Source organism: Gekko japonicus, unplaced genomic scaffold, assembly GCF_001447785.1.
Source record: "Gekko japonicus isolate JY-2015 unplaced genomic scaffold, Gekko_japonicus_V1.1 scaffold131, whole genome shotgun sequence".
Lineage (NCBI taxonomy): Eukaryota > Metazoa > Chordata > Lepidosauria > Squamata > Gekkonidae > Gekko > Gekko japonicus.
The window spans coordinates 495,964-521,139 of NW_015167061.1; the positions used below are offsets into that span (position 1 = coordinate 495,964).

At 47.4% G+C, this 25,176-nt stretch overlaps 1 protein-coding gene across 1 annotated transcript in view; it reads right to left on the reverse strand.

Annotated features, from left to right (window-relative positions):
- The window catches only part of MINOS1 (mitochondrial inner membrane organizing system 1), a 36,226-nt gene extending 17,453 nt beyond the window's left edge, over positions 1-18,773 (reverse strand). The window contains exon 1 of the mRNA XM_015412606.1: positions 18,685-18,773. Coding sequence (XP_015268092.1) covers positions 18,685-18,751 — 67 coding nt within the window. The 5' untranslated portion in view covers positions 18,752-18,773. The remainder of the gene's footprint in view (positions 1-18,684) is intronic.
- Between the last annotated feature and the right edge of the window lie 6,403 nt (positions 18,774-25,176).

A 25,176-nucleotide genomic window follows, 5' to 3' on the forward strand; every position in this document is an offset into this window, starting at 1 on the left:
GTGGCAGGGGAGGAGCTTTTGCAAAGAAGTGAGCGGTGGCTCACGAAAGCTCCTCCCCTGCCACAAATTCTGTTAGTACTTCAGGTGCTCCTGGACTCTTGTTCTTTTTTTAATGTCACGCAGTTATGGATTTTTCTCTCTCCCCGCGACGTAATGTAGTTATTTTTCTACCTCCCCAAAGTAGCCTTACCGATACATGCCCCCCCACCCCGAATTGCCCTGCTCTTGTCCACTCCCTGGATGGCTCAGATCCTTCTGTGGGTCAGGTTTGGGGAATCAGTTAAGGTGAACCCCAATCACCTTTGGACTGTGTCTAAATGCAGACACGGCACATAGTCCTCTCGGTGCCTGACTGTCCAGTCCTGGGACTCCTGGGAGGTTGGAAGGGTTTACTCAGAAGCAGGCAGATCCCTCTGGAATTGCCACACATCCTCCAGTCCAGGGCGTTCTAGGAAGGTTCTGGCAGCTGTTAGCAAAACAAATACTTCTTGGCTTTTTTGGTTGTTGCTTCAATGGCATGGAACGACCCACTGACTTTAATCCTTTTCCAACAGCTGGTCAGAGAGCTTCCCGGCCACCACGTACCAAAGACTCTGGGAGGGAGAAGGGGAGCACTGTACAGGAACAGGAAGCCCTCTCCTTTCTGGACTCCTGGATCCCGGGCTTCAAAGCAACGACCCAAGGAATTGGCCTCTGGAGCTTTCCTGCTCTCCACACGTCCCCACCCAAGGGCACCTCCCTCCTTTTCACTAGAAGCTGTTTTTGCAACACAAGACAGAAAGAACACCACAGTGTCCCTACACTCACACCTAGACAAGGGACAGAGCTCTTCTGAACTCCCTGGCAGCAGAAAACACACCGGAGGGAGGAAAGACCCAAAGCTCTCCCGAGTCCTGCACCTGGAGTCACACAGCTCAAAATGGAAGCAGCGGAAGCCTTAAGACTGATCAAGCAGTGCCTCCGGAATGGTGCAAGATTGTAACACTAGTCCAACAAGCGCTTGGCCCGTTCAGTCCCGGAAAGCCATTCCTCCAGGGTAGGGTGGCCAGGTCGGGGTTGGAATATACCTGGGGACTTTGGGGGTGGAGCCAGGAGAGGGCGGGGTTTGGGGAGGGGAGGGGCCTCAGCAGGGTACAATGCCGCAGAGTCCACCCTCCAAAGCAGCCATTTTCTCCAGGGGAGCTGATCTCTGTCAGCTGGGGATCAGTTGTAAAAGCGGGAGATCCCCAGGCCCCACCTGGAGGCTGGCAACTCAACCCCCCGAGGTCTCCATTTGAGTGTGTTCAGCGAATAGTTCTAGAAGTGGCAACTCGCCTTTTCTTTTACTTTCGGTGAAAGTGCCCACACTTAGCGCACATATAACTGACTGGGAACTGGCTAAACTGCGTATTTTATTTATGTGTTTATTTATTAGATTCATTAATCACCCATCCCGGCTTACACCGAGCTCTGGACGATATACAGGACATAATGTCATAAAACACAAGACGTTAAAATGTATATATGACATTAGTAAAAATTTCAGTATAGCTAAAAAGATCCAGATGGCGATTTCCCCGTATTATTATGCGTCCCGATTCCGGACTACCAGTCCCTTTTTTCCTGGGAGGGTGAAAGGAAACTCCGAACATGGAGGGGAGAAGAAAGAAGAGGAGGAGGAGATTGGGTGTATACCCCCTGCCCTTCACTCAGAGCAGCTTACAAACTCCTTTCCCTTCCCCTCCCCACAACAGGCACCCTGTGAGGTAGGCGGGGCTGAGAGAGGTCTGAGAAGACTGCCCTTTCAAGGACAGCTCTGACAGAACTATGGCTTGCCCAAGGTCATCCAGCTGCTGCAAGTGGAGGAGTGGGGGAATCAAACCCAGTTCTCCCAGATTAGAGTCCGCACACTTAACCACTACATCAAAGAAGGAAGGGTGCCAGCCAATGAGTAACCGTTGCTGCCCTTAACCAAAAGCCTGGTGGAACACCACAGCTTTCTGCCTGGGGAACCAGAACCTAAGCAACCAAAGGCAGCCGATGCCACTGGGTGCCGCTTCATTAGAGGAAGAGAACCTGCCCACAGGAAGAGCTTTGCAGATTGGGTGAGCCCCACGCGTTGGTTATGCCCACCACCTCCTGCATTGCTGGCAGGTGGGAACAAGCCAAGCCCCTGGAGATTGATAAGGCTGCAGGGCCGAGGAAGGGTAAGGGAGCGACTCCACCCCCTCCCACCCCTTCGCTCTTCTCCTTTGCCCATCGTTGGGGGGCCCACCGCCCCCTCCCAGACTGAGCCTTGCGATTCAGCTGCGAGAGAGAAGAAATCCACTTCTGATAACCACTATCGTATGCCACTCCTTGCCCATCGCCATCTGGTATACTGCCACTTGACGAAGGAGGCTCCATGGAACCACCAGACACCGCTTTCCTCCCCAAATTCGTCTCAGCCCTTTTTAAAAAGCCATCTAAGCTAGCAGCCGTCCCAATCTCTTGCACCAGTGAACAACATAAATTACCAGCTGTAGGAAAGCTGATGAAAAACTAAAATGTATTTTTCTTTATAGAGAAGCTTTTGAAAAAAAAAGATTTAATGCACATGAGCTTTTCCCCCTTTCCCTTTCCTTTCCTTAAAACAAGCCAAGGATTAGAGGCAAGAGAGCATTAGCATTTCTCGAAGAGGAACGGGCCGTTTATGAGATCCCAAGATGTTGCCTGGTCTTGTACAGGCACATCTCCAAATGGTAATATCGCCTCCAAACGAGAGAATGCCTAAACCGAGTCCTCTGAAATGGATGCCAGGAAACACGCAGCTTTCCCAGGGTTGCCTTTTTAGTGACAAATGGATTAAAGCGCTTAAATCATTTCCTCTGCTTAATCATTTTCAAAATCCACCCTTAAGATGGTTTCAAAGAAGGGGCCTCGGTTGCTTTTGCTTGTCAGCATTCCGGGAGAACACTGAGAAACAGTTGCTCCGACTAGTTCCCCTCCTTCCCCGAAAGTGAAGTCAAAGAAAACAGAACAGAACCGCCTTTCAGCAACACTCATTACCTTCAGAGGCCTTTGAAATCGCTCCATCAAAAAGAAGGCATCCTCGCTCATTAAAACAGAAAGGATAAGAGCCTCATGTTGAGATGATGTTTCACACACTTCTGGTTAACTGCAGCATGCTTCCTCTTCCCCCCCCCCTCCCGCCTTGGATAGCTACAGCACACTACCCCCTTCAATTTCACCACTCCTGTGAATCGCAGGAAGAATTCCCAGCTGTCAGAAGAGGCCGATCCTGGGTGTTTCTGCGCTGTTTTGAGCATGCAGACTGGCTGAACAGTACCTGATGCAGAGTCATTCTGAACGCTCAGTTGCCTTCTAGCGAGCCAAAACACACCCACCTAGCCCACTCTTAACAACTCTGATGGGCAGCCGTTCTCAGGCCATGGGGGGCTTTTGCCTTGCACCATTATTTGTTGCTGTTCAGTCGCACAGTGAGTCCGACTCTTCGCGACCCCATGGACCAGATCACGCCAGGCCTTCCGGTCTTCCGCCGTCCTCTGAAGTGTACTCAACTTCATCTTAATTCCCGCTTGTGATTCATCCAGGCCAGCATTTCGCATGATGTACTCTGCATATATATTAAATAAGCAAGGTGACAATATACATCCTTGTCGTACTCCTTTTCCTATGCTAAACCAATCAGTTGTTCCATATCCGGTTCTAACTGTCGCTTCTTGGCCCTTATACAGGTTTCTCAAGAGACATGTGAGGTGGTCTGGTACTCCTATCTCTTTAAGGACCTGCCATAGTTTGTTGTGATCCACACAGTCAAAGGCTGTGTCAATGAAGCAGAGGCAGAAGTAGATATTTTTCTGGTACTCTCTTGCTTTCTCCATAATCCAGCGAATGTTGGCAATTTGATCTCTAGTTCCTCTACCTCTTCGAAACCCAGCTTGTACTTCTGGCAGTTCTCTATCCACGTACTGTTGAAGCCTAGCTTGTAGGATCTTGAGCATGACCTTGCTAGCGTGTGATATGAGTGCAATTGTGCGATAGTTTGAACATTCCTTGGCATTGCCCTTCTTTGGGATTGGAATGTATACTGACCTTTTCCAATCCTGTGGCCACTGTTGCGTTATCCAAATTTGCTGGCAAATGGAGTGCAGAACTTTAACAGCATCATCTTCTAAGACTTTGAATAGCTCAGCTGGAATACCATCACCTCCACTAGCTTTGTTGTTAGCAATGCTTTCTAAGGCCCATTTAACTTCACATTCCAGGATGTCTGGCTCGAGGTCAGTGATTATACCGTCGTGGTTGTCAAGGACATCGAGGTCTTTCTTGTATAGTTCTTCTGTGTATTCTTGCCATCTTTTCCTAATCTCTTCTGCTTCTGTTAGGTCCCTACCGTTTTTGTCCTTTATCATGGCCAGCTTTGCATGGAACGCTCCCTTGATTTCTCCAATTTTCTTGAAGAGATCTCTAGTCCTTCCCATTCTATTGTTTTCTTCTATTACTTTGCACTGTTCATTCAGGAAGGCCTCCTTATCTCTCCTTGCTGTTCTCTGGAAATCTGCGTTCAGTTGGGTAAATCTTTCCTTTTCGCCTTTGCCTTTCGCTTTCCTTCTTTCCTCTGCTATTTGTAAAGCCTCATCAGAAAGCCACTTTGCTTTCTTACATTTCTTTTTCTTTGGGATGGTGGTGATTGCTGCCTCCTGTACGATGTCACGAACCTCTGTCCATAGTTCTTCAGGCACTCTATCTATCAAATCCAGACCCTTGAATCTATTCTTCACCTCTACTGTATATTCATCAGGGATGCGATCTAGGTCAAACCTGAATGGCCTCGTGGTTTTCCCAATTTTCTTCAGTTTAAGTCTGAATTTTGCAATGAGTAGCTCATGATCTGAACCACAGTCAGCTCCAGGTCTTGTTTTTACTGACTGGATAGAGCTTCTCCATCTTTGACTGCAAATTATATAGTCAATCTGATTTCGGTGTTGCCCATCTGGTGATGTCCATGTGTAGAGTCGCCTCTTAGGTTGTTGGAAAAGGGTGTTCGCTATGACCAGTGTGTTCTCTTGACAAAACTCTGTTAACCTTTGCCCTGCTTCATTTTGCTTTCCAAGGCCAAACTTGTCTGTTATTCCAGTTACCTTTTGACTTCCTACTTTAGCATTCCAGTCCCCTATGATGATGAGGACATCATTTTTTGGTGTTAGTTCTAGGAGGTGTTGTAGGTCTTCATAGAACCGGTCCACTTCAGCCTCTTCTGCATCAGTGGTTGGGGCATACACTTGAATTACTGTGATGTTGAATGGTTTGCCTTGGAATCGGACAGAAATCATTCTGTCATTTTTGAGATTGTATCCCAGTACTGCCTTTTGCACTCTCTTGTTGACTATAAAGGCCACACCATTTTTTCTACGAGATTCCTGGCCACAGTAGTAGATATAATGGTCTTCTGAGTTAAATTCGCCCATTCCTGTCCACTTTAGTTCACTGATTCCTAGGATATCGATGTTCAGTCTTGCCATCTCATTTTTGACCACGTCAAGCTTACCTTGATTCATAGATCTTACATTCCAGGTTCCTATGTAGTATTGTTCTTTGCAGCATTGGACTTTCCTTTCACCATCAGACACATCCACAACTGAGCGTCCTTTCGGCTTTGGCCCAGCCGCTTCACTCTTTCTGGGGTTACTTGTACTTGTCCTCTGCTCTTCCTCAGTAGCATATTGGACACCTTCCGACCTGAGGGGCTCATCTTCCGGCGTCATATCTTTTAGCCTTTTGATACTGTCCATGGGGTTTTCTTGGCAAACATACTGGAGTGGGTTGCCATTTCCTTCTCCAGGTGGATCACGCTTGGTCTGAGTTCTCTGCTGTGGCCTGTCCGTCTTGGGTGGCCCTTCACGGCATAGCCCACAGCTTCATTGAACTGCGCAAGCCCCCTCGCCACGACAAGGCAGTGATCCATGAGGGGCAGTAGGTGACGTTAAAGACATCTGTCTGAGACCCTGGAGAGTGGCTGCCAGCCAGAATAGGCAATACTGAATTTGATGGACCAATTATCTGCTTCATCATAAGGCATAAGAATACAAGAGAAGCCATGCTGGATCAGGCCAATGACCCATCCAGTCCCACACTCTGTATCACACAGTGGCCATAACCAACACTCACTCTAAGCAGTGGAGTCTTGTGAGCAAGAATTCTACTTTCTGAGCTACTGGCATTAAAACTGTGAGCAAACAATTTGTTTTGCTCTGGGGCCATCTTTCCTGAGCTAAGACAAAAATATGTGAGCCGGAGAGAAACTCAATCTCTTTTTCCCGGCTAGAACACATATTGACCCAATCAATGTGTGGGTAGTTAAAATCACCTATTATTACACAGTGTTTTTGTCTAGTTGCTATCTTTAAGGCATTCATCATTTTATAATCCTCCTCTATCTTTTGATCTGGTGGGCGATAACAAACTCCCAGTGTTAAGTTTCCTTTTGGCCCCCCTATTTCAACCCATAGAACTTCCAGAAGCGAATCCAATTCACTTAGCCTCTCAATCTTTCTAGACTTTATACCCTCTCTGACATACAGAGCTACCCCACCTCCAACCCTTCCCCCCCTATCCTTCCGATATAATATATAACCGGGAATCACTGTGTCCCACTGATTTTCCTCATCCCACCAAGTTTCAGAAATACCCACAATGTCTATTTTTCCCTCCGACACCAAGCACTCCAACTCCCCGATTTTACCTCGGACACTTCTAGCATTTGTATAGAAACAGCTGTAATTTCCCTTACAAGTTAAGCCTGCATCCTTCCTCTTGCTATCTCGAGTCGTTGTCCGGCAGTCCATGTCACCAGCCATGGCCTCTGTGGACAATTTCAATCCACCTCCCTGTAGAAAAGCAACCGGTACCCCCTCACCTCTCTCAGATGAGCCAACCCGAACCAGAGACTTTTCATCTCCTGTCGGCTTTCCCCCAATATTCAGTTTAAAAGCTGCTCTGCCACCTTTTTGATTTTAAGTGCCAGCAGCCTGGTTCCTTCTCGGGACAAGTGGAGACCGTCTCGCCTGTACAGCTCCCTCTTGTTCCAAAAAGTATCCCAGTGCCTAACAAACCTGAACCCTTCCCCCCTACACCATCGTCTCATCCACGCATTGAGACTCCTGATCTCTGCCTGTCTCTCCGGCCCTGCGCGTGGAACAGGTAACACTTCTGAGAAGGCTACCTTGGAGGTCCTGGACCTAAGTTTCCTGCCCAGCAGCCTAAATTTCTCCTCCAGGACCTCACGACTGCATTTCCCCACATCGTTGGTGCCGACATGCACCACGACCACTGGCTCCTCCCCAGCACTATCTACCAGCCTATCTAAAACACGCGTAATGTCCGCTACCTTCGCACCAGGCAGGCAAGTCACCATACGGTCAGTACGCGGGTTCGCCACCCAGCTGTCTACCTGCCTAAGGATCGAATCACCCACTACCAAGAGCCCCCCTCCCACCCTGCTCAGGGATGGTTCCTTGGTGCAAAAGGAGAGCCGCTCACCAGCTGGGGAAGAGGTCCCTTCTGAGGGCACATTCCCCTTATCCTCAGCACGGTGCCCTGTTTCCCCTAGACCCTCATGCTCCCTGACAGCAGCGGGGCTGCCAGATCCAGAGTGGGACGTAGCTAACAAGTCCCCGAGAGTCTTTTCTGTGCGCCTAGCTGACTGTCTCTGCTTCTCCAGGTCAGCCACCTTGGCCTCAAGGGAGCACACACGTTCCCTGAGAACCAGGAGCTCCTTGCACCGAGGACACACCCAAGACTTCTGCCCAGTGGGCAGATAGTCATACATGTGACACTCCGTGCAAAACACTGGATAGCCCCCAACCCCCTGCTGGCATTCTGGCTTCATAATTCTTTTAAAATAAATAAATATAATCCCCCTTTTAAACCCTTGGTATTTATGTGGTTTTTGTTATCAAGTCAAATTATTTTACGGGAAAGACAAAGAGCCTGGCTCTTTTTGGGCTACTTACAGAGCCCCTAGTCTAAGAGCCACAGGCAAAGAGCCTTTTAGCTCGCCCTTCGGCTCGTGCCAGAGGCTCGTGCCTCTGGCAAGGTGCTTCCTTAAATAGAGGCCTCCCCCAGCAGAGGTCAGGCAGCAGCTATTCAAATTCAAATTCACCCAGGCACTCAATCACAGGCAAAACAATGCCCCTTCCACTTCCTCTCAATTACAGGCAATCCCAGTCAAACAATGCCCGTTCCTCTCCCACACTCAATCAGCCAGGACTCTGCAAGAACTCTAAGTGCTTCCACACACTGCTAAACACAGTTTTCCCACAAAATATCCTTAGCTGAATTCTCTCAGCTGAAAGCAAGTAAAAGAAACCCACTCACCTCTCTCACAGCTCTCTCTCCTGCTCCTGCTCAGAGCTCAGCTGGTCTCCTCTGCCTCTGGCAAGGTGCTTCCTTAAATAGAGGCCTCCCCCAGCAGAGGTCAGGCAGCAGCTATTCAAATTCAAATTCACCCAGGCACTCAATCACAGGCAAAACAATGCCCCTTCCACTTCCTCTCAATTACAGGCAATCCCAGTCAAACAATGCCCGTTCCTCTCCCACACTCAATCAGCCAGGACTCTGCAAGAACTCTAAGTGCTTCCACACACTGCTAAACACAGTTTTCCCACAAAATATCCTTAGCTGAATTCTCTCAGCTGAAATCAAGTAAAAGAAACCCACTCACCTCTCTCACAGCTCTCTCTCCTGCTCTTGCTCAGAGCTCAGCTGGTCTACTTCTGGCAGTTCTCTATCCACGTACTGATGAAGCCTAGCTTGTAGGATCTTGAGCATGACCTTGCTAGCATGTGATATGAGTGCAATTGTGCACCAATACACAGTCTAATATATTTTTCGTATGACGTGCTACTCTGCGCCTGAACTAGAGCAACTGAGCTTGGGACTTTCTGCATACAAAGTAGGTACTTTGTCACTGAGACACGAGCTGTCTTTTCACACTTTATTCATATTCTGGCCATTTGACGCCGCCTTATATCACCAGACCATTGCACCCAGCTGGCTCAGTTTTGTCTGCTCCAACTGGCAGGGTGCCTCCAGCACAGGCATCAGAAGAGCCCTGCTGGATCAGAGCAGTGGTCCATCTCGTCCAGCCTCCTGTCTCTCACACAGTGGCCAAACAGTTCCTCTGGAGGTCCAACAACAGGGCAAAGAGACTGAGGCCTTCCCCTGATGTGGCCTCTTGGCTCTGGGATTCAGAGGCTTCGTGCCTCTGAACACGGCCTTGCCCTTTAGTCACCATGGCGAGCAACCACTAAGAGACCTCTCCTCCACGAATCTGTCGGTAACATGCTAGATGGGCCAGTGACATCACTCCGAATAGAAGAAGAGAAGAGATTGGATTGATACCCCACCCTTCACTACCCAAAGGTGTCTCAGAGAGGCTTACAAAGTCCTTTCCCTTCCCCTCCCCACACCGAGAGAGCTCTGATAGAAACGGCTCTTTTTCAAGAACAGCTCTTATCAGAACCACGGCTTGCCCAAGGTCATCCAGCCAGGTGCAAGTGGAGGAGTGGGGAATCAAACCCGGTCCTCCCAGATTAGACACCGCACACTCAACCACGACACCAAACTGGCTCTCAATAAGACAGCTCAAAGTTAATTGTAAACGAGACAGCACGGATTTACACTTTCGCAACTTTGGCTCCACTCGTACAGGTTATTAGTTCCTGATGCATTTTAATTGCACATTGCTGCTCCTTGAGCTCTGGGCCAGGAGCCTGTGTCTAAACATGACTCTAGCCCAGTTCAGCAGATGCCACAGCTGGGAACCTCTGTGAAAGCTGCGGATTTGCGCAGGAGGCGGGATGAACCTCAAAACAAAAAGGCAAGTCCTCATTTATCAAGAGCAAGGGCTCAAAGGCCCATGACGATGTGTCTGCACATTCCAGGAACTCTGTGACCTGCGCCTGTTTACAGGTCGACACCCTGGGAATCTCAGCTCTTGTCCCTGTTGAAGGGGACTCGAAGAATAATAAGGAAGCAGTGCAAACAGACTTCCTGTCCATAAAGGGTGTGGGGGATAGAAGGAATTGGGTACAGAGCCAGTTTGGTGTAGTGGTTAAGTGTGCGGACTCTAATCTGGGAGAACCGGGTTTGATTCCCCACTCCTCCACTTGCACCTGCTGGTGTGACCTTGGGTCAGTCACAAGCTCTGGCACAGCTGTCCTTGAAAAAGAGCAGTTTGTGTCAGAGCTCTCTCAGCCCCACCCACCTCACAGGGTGTCTGTTGTGGGGAGGGGAAGGGAAAGGAGTCTGTAAGCTGCTCTGAGACGCCAAGTGAAGGGCAAGGGGAATAAATCCAATCTCTTCTCTCTTCTTCTTCTTCTACAGTAACAGGCTGCTGAATCCTGCCCCTTCCCCAACTGCATCTTTCGTCATGCTCCTCGAAGGACAGGAGTGGGATCCAGCCTCCCTTCCTCCTCACCCACACCCTGCGTCCCAAGATTTGCACTTGAAATCCCCTGAAGTAATCTTAGCAGAAAATGTGTTATCACCAGCACTTATAAAGCTCCATCAATGTACACAACTCTTTTATCACATTTCATACCCCCATGGAGCTTACTGCTAAAATATGTTGTCGAAGGCTTCCACGGCCGGAGTTCATTAGTTGCTGTAGATTTTCCGGGCTGTCTGGCCGTGGCCTCGGCATTGTAGGACCTGACGTTTCGCCAGCAGCTGTGACTGGCATCGTCAGAGGTATAACACAGAAAGATGGGAGTACTCTCTGTGTCAAGGTGAGAAGAAGAAGAATGGCAGGCGAAATGTCAGGTACTACAATGCCAGGACCATGGCCAAACAGCCCGGAAAATCCACAACAACTAACTTACTGCTAAAAAACAACTAATACAAAAGAGAAGGGGGGGGGGAGAGACAAGGGGAGTGAAGAAGCTCTCTGAAAACATGAAGTAGGTCAAATGCTGATTTTTCAGTGGACCAACTTAAATTGAGAAAAGTCGACATTTCACAGAGTTATTCATCAATTTGCCTGATAAACAATTCTTTGAAACCTGAAAGTAATCAGACCATAACAGTCAAACCAGCTTCTTCCCAGAATTAAACTTTGTTGGTCTTCAAGGTGCCACTGGACTCAACCTTTGTTCTGCTGCTTCAGACCAACAGGGCGACCCACCTGAATCTATAGCCAAAACACGGTTTGGCTGCTGGGTCTGAGATCGGAGCCAAAGAATTTCCTCCTCTCTTTGCCTGTGATGCCCTGTGGATGGGGTTGCCATGAGCCAGTTGTGACTCGACGGAACATTCCCCTTCTTCATCCTCTTACACCCTCCTATTCCTCCGCTTTTGCAGAAACCTACCGCTTGCTGCTTTGTATGTAATGGCCAACTGTGGCTGCTCTTGCCCTCTAACCTAGAATGCCAAGTCACAACTAAGCGCAGCTTGCCATTCTAGTTTGCAGGGACCATGCAAGCCATAGGTTGCGTCAAGCTCGGGCCTTGCTTGCCAAATATTTGTTTCCTATACTCATGTTCTGTTGCATCATGTTCTGTGGTTGTTCCATCTTTCATTCTTCCATTGAACCTTGTACTTTTCCATCACTGGTTATCTTCCCTGCTGGGAACTGGGGCACTATGGATGCAACAGCGAACTGTGGTTTGCCTCCAAACAGAAGAAGCATCACAGCATCTGAGTGATGGGAAGGAGGGAGCCAGGGCTCGCTCAGGGAACATATGATGGGCACTGGCATATCGGCCGGCTCCTTGGCACAAACAAGCATTCTGTTGTAGAATGGTAAATGCAGTGTGTAACAATAATGTCTGGACAAAATCAATTTTATACCTGTATCTACCCTAGATCTACATTCTACACCCAGAAAGGATAGAGAAGCAACTCCTATACATGAATGCGTCTATCAGTATTACCCCCTGTAACAATTAAAAGGAATCTCCATATTCAAAAAAGTAGTATGCCTCTGAATGTTTATCTTATGCTTATGTCCACCTTTTTCACTAAGACTCAAGACAGACTATGTGGTGTCAATCAAATACAATCAACAGTATGGAACCAATGCTCCTCTAAGCTGTGGAGTCTTGTGAGCAAAAATTCCACTTTGTGAGCTACTGGCATTAAAGTTGTAAGCGAGCACTTTGGCTACTGCATACATTAGTTTGCTCTGGAGCCCTCCTTCCGGAGCGAAGACAAAACTGTGAGCTGGAGGCTAAAAACTGTGAGCTAGCTCACGCTAACTCAGCTCAGAGGGAACATTGGATGGAACATCCAATGAACAGGCAACTGGACTGCAGAACTCTGAAACAACCCCGAAACAAAGTGTAAACATTTATCAACATCAAAGATGGCTGACAAATCATAGATCAGTGGTGGCGAACCTATGGCACGGGTGCCAGAGGTGGCACTCAGAGTCCTCTCTGTGGGCACGCGTGCCATCGCCCCAGCCAGGCCCAGACCGTCATTAAAGTGTGGAATTATCTGCCAAATAATTTTAAGTAAATGAAAGCATTTGGGATTGCTTTCTTTACTTTGTTAGGATCATCTTAAGTTAATGTATGAGTGGTTTTTTCTAAAGTAAAACCTCAGTATTCAGGTTAAATTGCCATGTTGGCACTTTGCGATAAATAAGTGGGTTTTGGGTCGCAGTTTGGGCACACGGTCTCTAAAAAGTTCACCATCACTGCCATAGATGAATGCTGCTCCTCTCTACTCATGTTCTACTTGGGGGCTTCTTGTAGGCCTCTGAGTGGCCACTGGTGGATGCTGCATTCTACAAGTTAGATTCCCAGTTCCAGTGACAAAACAAGGGGTTACCCCAACCCGTTCTACCATTCCCTCCTGTTCTGATCAAATTAATGCTTGCACCAAAGAAGCCAGAGTGAAAGTTGCAGAGATAAGCACAACTCAAGAGATTAATTAGTTTGCAATTCAAATTGACTCATGTTGTTTTCGAGCATCACTCATGGGGCAAACAAGTTTTATAACACGGAACTTAAACAGCTCAGCTCCCTGTTTGGGGGAGTTGGCTGAAGACGGAAAGCCTCACAACCGCAGCCAATTAAGGGTGCAACACACTGGGAACGTCTAGTACAATTCTAATTTCAAAGGCGCTCACGCGCATGAGTAAGTCACAGCCTACCACCGTAGGAATATGAACATGCGTCACCTGGCAGCGATTCTCCAGTTCTGGGAAACAGCGAGCGCATACGGAACAGAATGAAACAGGAATCCGGCCACGCGTTAAAGATTTTAAAAGTTTATTCCAGCATAAGATGTCTTGGCCCTGACCTGGATAGCCCAGGCTAGCTCAATCTCATCAGATCGCAGAAGCTAAGCAGGGTCAGCCCTGGCTATTATTTGGATGGGAGACCTCCAAGGAATACCAGGTTTGTGACGCGGAGGCAGGCAAGGGCAAACCATCTCAGAAAGTCTCTTGCCTTGAAAGCCCCATGGAGTTGCCGTGAGTCAGCTCTGACTTGACAGCGCCTGTCCACCACCAAACTTTCCTGAGTTCAGAGCGCACTTCATCAGATGCATCGAAAGTGTACGTGCACTGTCAGTTTCAGGTGACAGCCATGTTAGTATGCAGTAGAAGAGCTAAATTCCAGTCCAGTAGTACCTTAGTGCTCCAGTAGTGCTGGAGAAGACTCTCGAGAGTCCCTTGGACTGCAAGGAGATCAAATCAGTCAATCCTAAAAGAAATCAACCCTGACTGTTCCCTGGAAGGCCAGAGACTGAAGCTGAAGCTCAAATACTTTGGCCAATAAATGAGAAGGGAGCACTCACTGGAGAAGACCCTGATGCTGGGAAGGACTGAAGGTGAAAGAAGAAGGGGATGGCAAAGGATGAGATGGTTAGACAGTGTTATCGAGGCAATGAACATGAAATTAAGCAAACTCTGGAGCACGACGGAAGACAGGAGGGCCTGGCATCATGTGGTCCATGGGGTCGCAAAGAGTCGGACTCGACTGTGCAACTCAACAACAACAACAAAGTACCTTAAAGAAGGAAGCATTGACTTACTAAAGCTTATTATACTCTGGAAATCTTGTTGGTCTTTAAGGTGTTGCTGGGACTTGAATCTATGCATTAGGTCAATGCTTTTGTAGTCACAATAGAAACTCAGGGTGGGGTGATATCACAAAGTGAGACCAATTTAAATCAAGATTTAACCATTCACTTAGAGAGGTTCAGGGCTACTCTCAGCTGTTGTTAGGCAAAGTAGGACTAACATAAAATCTAGAGCGAGCTAGGCAGATACAGAAGGAAGTTACAGAAGTACAGCTGAACTAATTACCATCTGTAAGATGAGAGATATCCAAGGTACTAGCACCAACACTGAGTGAGAAATCTCAGGTTCTTATTAAGACCTGAGGGGTAAATAGTCTGGAACTTGTTAATGAATTCTAATTCAGCAAGATTGTGTTGGATTCTTCCTTTGAAGTCTTTTTTCAGGAACAATGCGCCTGATGAAGTGAGCTCTGACACACAAAAGCTTAGGCTGGATTGAACTATGGTTGTGGCCACACATTGAATAATCCACTTTCAATCCACTTTCAGTACACTTTGCAATTGGATTTTTGTTGTGTGAACTGGCAAAATCCAGTTGGAAAGTGCATTGAAAATGGATTGAAAGTGGATTATTTAGTGTGTGTGACTGCTTTTTAAGGTGGCACTGGACTAGCTGCTGTTTTATTTTGTTGCTACAGACTAATGCAGCTACCCACCTGGCTGGAACTATGATGTAGAACAGACAATTCCATCTTTTTCACACTGATGTTCTTTAGGCCGAAGACACAGCCCAAAGAATGTTCTTTAGGCCTGAAAACAGAACTCAGTCTTGATGTCACCACCTCTGACAGAGATGGATGGAGCTGGTGTGATCACATAAGTGCTCAGAAAATAAAGTTGCCAGAAAGTTTGCAGCTCAGCTTCTGAGAGTAAAGCAGAAAGCTGCCACTCTGGCTGGGAATAAAATCTCACAGAGTTGCTAGTTCCAGATAATGAAATTCCTGGAAATTTAGGTGCAGTGCCTGGAGAAGGCAGAGTTTGGGGAGGAGAGAGAAATCAGTGGGGCTGTGATAAGAACATAAGAGAGAAGCCAATGTTGGATCAGGCCAATGGCCCATGTAGTCCAACACTCTGTCACACAGTGGCCAGAAATACCAAGTGCCACTAAGAGGTCCAGCAGCGGGGCCAGGACACTAGAAGCCCTCCCACTGTTGAACACCCCCCCCAAGCACGAAGAAGACAGAGCATCCCTGGCCCCAGCCTGAGAGTTCCTGTCTAAACTTTGTGGCTAATAGCCACTGATGGACCTCTGCTCCATATGCTTATCTAATTCCCTCTTGAAGCCGTCCATGCTTGTAGCCGCCACCACCTCCTGTGGCAGTGAATTCCATGTGTTAATCCCTCTTTGGGTGAAGAAGGACTTCCTTTTATCCGTTCTGACCCGACTGCTCAGCAATTTCACGGAGTGCCCACGACGAGTTCTTGTCTTGTGAGAAAGGGAGAAAAGTCCTTCTTTCGCCACCTGCTCTATCCCAGGCATAATCTTATAAACCTCGATCATGTCACCCTTCGGCCGTCGTTTCTCCAAGCTAAAGGGCCCCAAGCGCTTTAACCTTGTCATTTCAACCTTGGTGTCATAGACGCTGCCCTCCAAGCTGTCTTTTCTTCCACAGGAACGGACCTCCAAAGGGCAAAGATCAGCTCTTATTCTGGGAGGCCCTACCTGGAGGATGGCAGCCCTACGCAGTCCCTAGGGAGAGGGATTGCTTTAGAGGCAGGCCAGGAGCTAGAAATAGATCCACAGAACTTAGAAAGCCAAAGGAGGAAGCCCAGAGAACAGGTGACTGAAAAACAGGCAGACAACGGATGAATCCAAAAACCCAAGAGAAGGCTTAGAGCGGGGGGGGGGGGGGAGAGGCGTTGCTCAGCTTAAGAGCCACACAGAATAAATGTCAGATGTTTGAGAGCCGCGAGACGTGAACAAATATGACATGTTTTTATTTTAAAATATGCAAATTTGCTTTGTGTTAACATGAAATGAGACTGCCAAAAATAAAAAGGGGTAAAAACAGATATTGATAATGATATTTGTTAGCTAATGATATTTATTTGTCTAAGAGAGAAAGAGAAAAAGAGAGAAGTGGAAAGAAAGAATGAAAGAAGTGGAAAGAGAGAGAGAGAAACAAAGAAAGCAGATGGGAGAGAGAGGAAAGGAAGGAAGAGAGGGAGGGAGGGAGAAAAAATATGCCTCCCCTTCGCTTCCCCAGCCGCCCTGCCGGGAGCCGCACTACGTATATATGTGAAAGAGCCGCATGTGGCTCCCGAGCTGCAGTTTGGCCACCCCTGGCTTAGAGGAAAACAAGTAAGGGCAGCAGGGACCGACTTAAACTTTACAGAATAAATTCATCTTTAAAAAATCAGCCAGTTATTTGCCTGCTGGCTTCTAGTTTTTAATTTACACATCTGGACAACTCTCCTAAATTTCCTCACGATGCTTCAGCAGCACACATTTCTTCATGCCTCTGGGCCCTGTGCCATGGGAATGGGGTGCACAGTTCCAGCTCCTAAACCCTTCCTCTCTACCCCAAGAGCTGTCCTCCCCTCCCTACTATATCTGAAGAAGTGAGCAGTGACTCACAAAAACTCACACCCTACCACAAATTTTGTTAGTCTTTAAGGTGCTACTGGACTCGTACTGGTTTCTACTCCTCCCTACTATGTTATGCAAAATATGACCCTCCAACACCACATAGCTGAATAGAGATTTGAACACAGGCCTTCACCGCACAAAGCTGAAACACCCATCTCAGTTCAGCAATACTCCTGTCATGCATACATGCACGCATTACAGGTAGTGGTCTTTTAAATTAATTAATATTTATCTTTTCACCTGGGCGTGTGTGAATATATGTGTCTCCGTGTGTGCTTATATATATCAAATGGATGTGACTGTATATGTCTACCAATGAGTTTCTGAATGTTGTCAAATTCGTTCCTTTCATCTTTTTATAGAATCATAGAATGTTAGAGTTGGAAGGGACATTGCAGGTCATCTAGTCCAACCCCTTGCACTCTACAGGAGCATAGCTGAAAGATAGCCCTACATACCTACAACATACCCAAAAGATGGTCGTCCAGCCTCCGCTTGAAAACGTCCAGCGAAGGAGCATCTACCACCTCTCGAGGCAGACTGTGCCACTGCTCAACCACTCTTACAGTTAGGAAGTTTCTCCTGATATTTAGATGGTAACAACTCCCTTGTAATGTCCACCCATTAGATCTAGTCTTGCAATCCGGAGCAAGAGAGAATAGATCTGCTCCATCTTCTACATGACAGCCCTTCAAATACTTGAAGACTGCAATCATGTCCCCTCTAAGCCTTCTCTTTCCCAGGCTAAACAGACCCAACTCCTTCAGCCTTTCCTCGTAAGACTTGGATTCCAACCCTCTCACCATCCTGATTGCCCTCTTTTGGACACGCTCAAGTTTGTCAACATCCTTCCTAAAATGTGGTGCCCAAAACTGGACACAGTTTTGGTTTTAGGTAGCTTACATTAAATGAACATGAGTGTGTATGTGTCTATACCTGTATATATATTTAAAAACCTGGGGGTGTGCGTGAACATTTTAATCTTCCATGGCATTCTGCTGCCAATCTGTTCTCACACCAGAGAACTTCAAAGGGATGATCCAATGCAAAATTGCTGGATTAGAATTCATTAACAAGTTCAAGACTATTTACCCCTCAGGTCTTAATAGAGACCTGGAATTCCTTTGCACTATAGCTGCTGGTATCTTGCATATCTTTCTGTTAACATTCTGTTCCTTACCTTGCAATTGATTTTTGTTGGTCCTGCTTTGCCTATCTGTCCGCAGCTAGGGGTGGCCCTCACCCCCCAGATAAAACGGATGTCTCCTTATTAAACCAGCCTGTCTTTGCAACCTCTCCTCTCCCCCTGCCTTTCTGCTGTGAATAAAAAAGCATCCACCTAATGCATAAACAATTCAATGAGCTTATAAAGTGAGCTCTGACTCAGAGTTTATACTGGAATAATTTGTTTTAGTCCTGAAGGTGTCATTAGACTCCCGTTTTATTTTTCAGCAGTTGACTAACCCATCTGGAATTATACTGGTGTTAGGGTGTGTGTGGATTTTTTCCAGATAAGTATATGTAACTGGTCTTTTAAAAATTCCTTTTATATTTCTAAAGTGCATACATGCACTTGTGCATATAATATGAGTGCTTGGGTTTAGGGGTATTATGTTTAATTTCAGACATCATAACCCACCCTTGGGGATCTGCATCAGGATGGAAGGGCAGAATAGAAACGCTTTTAAAAAGTCACAATGAATATTTCTGTTCACAGAATCCTGCAATACAAGCCAGTGTTTCCCCAAGGGTACAGTCCCACAGTACTGAACACATAAAACAGCGATTGCATACAATTAAAATGCAACTGATATTAATTAATACAGCCGAGAAGGAGACGTCACACACGTTGGCCATCTGTCTGCACAAGGCTGGGACCGTGAAACTCCCAGAGTAACACTGCCTCCCCCCCAAGTTCACCCCCTAACCTGTTACCAGAGGCCACACCAAGGACGCCCCCGACAGACCCCTCCCCCTTTCCTGCAGTTCCTCCCCTCAAGCCCCCCTCCTCAGCCCCTTACCCAGCTTGACTAGAGAGTCAGCCAAGCACCGGTCCCACTTCCTGCCCAGCTCGCCCTCCGACGCCATCTTGGCCACCTACACCCTCTCCTTCCCCCCCCCCCACCGGGGACTGTCACTCAAGTGGTTCCACCCGCCCCATTCAGACGCAACCCTCGCGAGAACTGCCGCAGACAACAATCTAAGCGAACGGCTATCGCGAGATGGGGAAAGGGGAAAAAAAAGGAGGCTTCCCTTTCGCTCTCCCTCGACTTCCGCTGCCCCTCCCGTGGCCGTTGTCATGGGTAACCTCGGCAGCCGGGCCTAACGGCTTGACCTTGGGCTCGGCCTAGAGAAGGATGGATGGAAGGGGCGCTTAGCAGCATCGAGGTCTCCTTGCAATCTGCAGGCATCCTCTGCTACGCGGGAACAAATGTGGCCCTGCACCCAATTGTTTTATTTCATTTTGGAGTTACAAGCTGTCTTTCGAACAAATAAAGTAAATAAGTTGCCTATAGTGATCTGTAGGATTCAAGGGAGCAAAACACTCCTCCATACTGTATTATATGCAAATACACCTATATTCATTCATAAGAAGTGAGCAGTGACTCCGGAAAGCTCCTACCCTGTCACATATTTTGTTAGTCTTTAAGGTGCTACTGGACTCTTGCTCTTTTATGTTGCTACAGACAGATGAACATAAGAGAAGCTATCAGGCCAATGGCCCATCTAGTCCAACACTTGGTCACACAGTGGCCAAAAATACCAGGGGCCACCAGGAGGTCCAGCAGTGGGGCCAGGACACTAGAAGCCCTCCCACTGTTGCCCCCCCAAAGCACCAAGAACACAGTGCATCGCTTGCCCCAGACCGAGAGTTCCTATCTATACCTTGTGGCTAATAGCCACTGATGGACCTCTGCTCCATATGTTTATCCCGTTCCCACTACCAATGCTCCCTCTAAGCTTTGGAGTCTTGTGAGCAAAAACTCTACTTTGTGAGCTACTGGCATTAAAGTTGCGAGCCAGTGAGTTGGCTACAACATAAATTAGTTTGCTCTGGAGCCCTTCTTCCTGCACCAAGACAAAAATGTGTGAGCTGGAGGCTAAAAAACTGTGAGCTAGCTCACACTCACTCAGCTTAGAGGGAACACTGCTACCCATCTTGATTCATAAAGCCGTTTCCTAAATCCATAAGGACGTCAGAAGAGCCAAACTGGAATTAAGGCAAACCATCCACCTAAATCCATCATGTTGCCCATGGTAGCCAACCCCCACTGAATGGCTGCAGTGCAGGGCACATAGGCCAAAGTTTCCGCCTGCTGAACCCACATAGTGCCTTGCAGGATTGGCAAGCTCTGCGTTAGGAAATTCCTGGAGATTTGGGGGTGGAGCGTGGGGAGGGTGTGGTTTGGAGAGGAACATAAGTGGGATATGATGCCGTACAGTTCACTCTCCAAATTAGCCATTTTCTCCAGGGGAACTGATGTCATCTGCAGAGGTCATTTCGGGGGGGAACGCGGGGGAACGCAGTTCCCCCAAGTGAGGTGCAGGGGGCGGGGCACATGACGAAGCCCCGCCCCCTGCTTCCGGCTGCCCCGCTTCCAGCCCTCATTCAGCCAGGAGGAGGCAGGAGAAGAGGGAGGGTAATTTGCTTCCTCCCCGCCTCTCCCCACCCCTGCCTGCCTGGGGCCAGGAAGGGCCTTGGCGGGGCTTCCTCGCACTCCTGCTGGCCTTACAGGTCCACCGCCGGGCCCCTGATGTCAGGGGGTGTGGCATATGCTAATGAGTTATGCTAATGAGTTCCCCTAGCTCTTTTTCTACGAAATGACCCCTGGTCATCTGGAGATTGGTTGTAATTTCAGGAGATTTCTAGGCCCTTCTGGTGGTAACCTTAATACAGTGCTTCCATTTGGCCATTATGGCTATAGGACACGGATGGAGCTCTCCACATAATGGTCTAATCCTGTTTTCACGGAACCTGAATTAATGGCTGTCACTATGCACCCTCAGCCAGTTACATGAATTAATTTTACTTTATGTGAAAAAGTCCACTTTTAGCATCTGATGAAGTGTGCAGAAGGGGCTGCCTATCCAAAGTTCAATCATAGAACTGAGGGATAGGGGACAGCGAACTGGAAGGCACTGGGCAGAGTCTAGCACTCCTGACAATCTGGTGCAGTGCAGAATTACCAGGCCATCTGCCGCAGTCCAGACACCCAAGAGTATAGAGCACCCTACAGCAGGGGTGTCAAATTTATGGCCCATGGGCCGGATTAGGGCCCCCCCAGGTTTCTATCAGGCCCGCAAGGGACTGGCTGTCTCCTGCTTCTTTCTCCAGTTCTGCTGCTGCTGCTGCTGCTGCTGCTGCTGCTGCATCATAGCTTGCTTTCCCAGACTCGCTCAATCGCTCAGGAGAGATAGATAGGCAAGCTTCTGCTCCCTGCACTGGGCTGAGGCTCCTCCCCCTCCCAGATTGCTACAGCAGACATTTTGATGCAATAATTCAGAGCAAGAAGTGTCAGTTATCAGAGACTATTAAATAAACAAAATATTGCAAGAATGCTAATATTTCAGGCATGTTTTTATTTTAAGTAAAAAAAATCTTTGTGTTTGCGTCCTTTATAAAGTTTATATCTCTGCTACCTGGCATTATATTTTATGACACACGTGGCCCAGCCCGACAAAGTCCCATTTATGTCAAATCCAGCCCTCCATAAGAAATGAATTCGACACCCCTGCCCTAAGGTCTCATTTCGTACCCACTATATCAGCTATATCGAGACACCAACAAAAAATTAGTCAGTGATAATTATGCCATATTACAGACTTTTCAGCTGTTTCTGTGTTTTGGAGGTGAAATTAGTAATTTATGCTTCTTTCAAACACACCTTGGTCAATTCCATGAATTTGGGCAATTCCAAGGTGCCTCCATGCTTGAGAGGGATGGAGCGGAATGGCAGGCTTTCAGTTCATTACTCTCAGCCTTTCACAATTAAGGAAACATCTGCCCATCAATCTCCAATGTTGACGTATTTATATCCTTCACTAACCCAAACAAATGGTAACCATATAAACAAAGCTTGTCATTCCTGTTTGGTCCTTGAATCTGATAAACATCTTCATTATGCCATATGTTAATTTACTGCTCACCCTCTATCTATATGTATGGACTCGTAATTTCCGTTTAATTGTATCTGAAGAAATGTGCGTGCACACAAAAACTTATATCTTGAATAAACCTTTGTTCGTCCTAAAGGTGCCACTGGGCTCAAATTTTTGTTCCATTAAACAGAGTGGGGCTTCAGTCTGAGCAAAATATGCAGGGGGCCAGACCACGTAAAACACTCACAATAGATAGGATTCTGTGAGGAGCTTGACCACAATAGTTTAAGATTCCCAGCTTTTAAAAACTAGCTTTACTCCTCTGCGTCCAGCAGTAGCTTCATCTGCAACTATTTGCAGGTGTTAACGTACTTTCTTTATGGTGATGGAAAGTTACAGCTGTCAAGTCAAGTCACAGCAATTTTATGGTGATCCTGTGGGGCTATTAAGGCAAGGGACATTCAGAGGTGGTTAGCCATTGCCTGCCTCTGCCTCACACCACTGGTATGAAGGTCTCCCATCCAAATACTTTCCAGGACTGACCCTGCTTAGCTTCCATGATCTGACGAGACCAGGTTACTTTGACAAAATTCACATGTTTAACTCTGCAGGTCCAGCTGCAGTTAATTGCACAAGAGCAAGCCAGGTCAGTTTGTTTCTGGTCATTTGGCAACCCATTCAAGCAACTTCCTCCCTTCAGTAACTGAAGTTCAGTTCCATATGAAGCCATTCTTTAATGTGGATTTTTATTATTATTATTATTTTTAAATCCCCGAAGGGATATTTTTATTTTTGCAATTAACTACAAAACTACAAAGAAAATATTAGGGAGGGAACTACATCTAGGGATAAAGAACAGATCACACTATACTAAAACCCCAAGAGGAGGAGATCTTATCCCTGTTAGTGTAAGTGTTAATACTATAAATGTTAGTATCACAATATACTTGTAGAGGTCTTGTTTATCTCAGCTTCAATGTTTATATGTCAATATGTTAGTTGTTATGAGAGAACTTTCTGATCATCTTCTTGTTCTTTGCTTCAAAAGGCTATTACCCCAGTCCTTCTGCCTTTACTTCGGCTTTCTGTCTCTAAAGTCATATACAACTCTCGCAGCACCTGCTCCCGTTTCTGCAGCAGAGTCCTCCTCCATTCCCGAGGTGGCAGAGTCACTAGATTTCGTTTCCTCCTCCTTGGACTCTTCCTCCGTTCCCAACTGGCGCCGCAAAAATTCTTTAGCTTTGAAAGGGGAGCCTATCCAATGAGCCAACTTCAGAGGATGGCGGAAGACAGGAGGGCCTGGCTGGAGCTGGTCCATGGGGTCGCGAAGAGTCGGACTCGACTGTGCGACTGAACAACAAAAATCCAATGTGGATTGTATTTGTATTATGCCGAACTGCTCCCCACTGCCTTTGACAGTCTTGCGTTAGATCTCCTGTGCACAAAACTCTCGTTCAGTGATATGGAAAGTATTCGGCATAATTGTTTCCAAGGTCCGTCGTCTCCTTTTTGCACACTCTGTCTGCTTCGTTTTAATCTGGGAGTCACTGGGCAATCACAGAGCGGTCTGGAAGACGTTTTCCATTAACAGCCTTGAATCCATTTCCCACCTCCTGGGAAAAGTTGATGGAGGAGCAACAGTTACACAAAAGGTCAGGGTATTTCTTTCTTCCTCTCCCTTTCTGTTGCTATAGATACATGCCTGCCATTAGACTCCTCCAGTGCAATAGTGGATATTTATTATCAGACGACGAGATTTCCAAATCCTCCCCCACTGTATTACACGACTTTTACGAGCACTTTTCATCATGGCAGCCTGATAAATAAATAAGGGGAAGAGGCGAGGGAAGTTTTAAGGACATCAGGGAGCCAGAAGTGAATCTGGGGCTGATGATAAGCAAAGACAGGAACAGCCCATGAGTGGGACATGGCAAGAGTCCAGTGGCACCTTAAAGACTGACAAAATTTGTGGCAGGAGTATCTGAAGAAATGAGTAGTGACTCAAAAAAGCTCATTTGTTGTTGTTCAGTTGCACAGTCGAGTCCGACTCTTCGCGACCCCATGGACCAAATCACGCCAGGCCCTCCTGTCCTCCGCCGTCCTCTGAAGCTTGCTCAATTTCATGTTTGTTGCATCTATGACACTGTCTAACCATCCCATCCTTTGCTGTCCCCGTCTTCTTTGACCTTCAATCTTTCCCAGCATCAGCATAAAAAAGCTCATACCCTGCCACAAATTTTGTTGGTCTTCAGGGTGCTACTGGACTCTTGCTCTTTTCTTTAACAAATGTGTGCAATGCTAATTAATAAGATGCTTGAAGAACTTTGCGAGGACCTTTTGCGCACCATCAGTCTCCCCACTTACCTCGGATAGCCTCTGCTTCCTGCTCCTTGGTAAACCATTGTACCTTTCTACTGCGTGTGGAAGCTTTTGTAAAACATTACCAGCGTGAGTTGCTCAACTTGCCTCTTCAGTGTTCGGCCATCTACTCTCGCCTCTGACAGTTAACTTTCTGAGCAGGGAATGGATGCATTAAACAAATGTGTGCCAACATATGTGAATGAGCTCTTATGTGCCATGCAGTGCGCAGAGCGTGCGATTTCACCCCTGCAACTGCTGGCTGGGATATGTCTTGAACAGACAGTCATGTGTTGTTGGGTGGGGGTCGCCAGCACGGTGCCCCCGGGTATGATGCCACCTGCCCACATCTTTCCTGGTGCCTGCTGAGTGTTTTTGGGAAGTAGGCGGGACCAGGTAGGGCTTTTGCCCAGGAGGGCTTCTGATTGGCCATTAGAGATTTGCTTATCAGTGCAAATTTTTTCAAATGTTGCTTTGGCAGCAGCCGCCACCACAGCACAAAGCTCTTCACTGTGTGACTGATGTTAAGCTGCAGCGATAATTTTGTGGGTGGCTCAGCTCTGCCTCCTGCTGCAGCCATTTTGCGGCAGCCGTTTTGTCGCTGTGCGCCCACCACGCCATTTCAGAGTTCCAAAGGTACCCACAGGCTCGAAAAGGTTGGGGACCCATACGGAGCTGCTGTGTCTTACTAGTTTATATTTCGAGTCACCGGTTCTCTCCAACTTTCTCAAATAGGGCCCTAAGTCTTACTATACTTCTGGGGAAACCATTTGTAAAGAAACTTCACACTTCTTTTTCCCCTCCACACCATAAAGCACAGTAGTCTTGCACTGGTTAAGCTTGAAAAACTTTTATGTTTTATTATACATGTTGAGCTGCGGTGGCTCAAGTGGTTAAGACCCTGAACTGCAGGCTGCAGAAGGTCAGTAGTTCAGCAGTTCAAGACCCGGGTGCCGCAAGAGGGAGTGAGCTCCCGTCTCTAGTTCCAGCTCCTGCCAACCTAGCAGTTCGAAAGCAAGAAACTGCAAGTAGATAAATAGGGACCACTTTGGTGG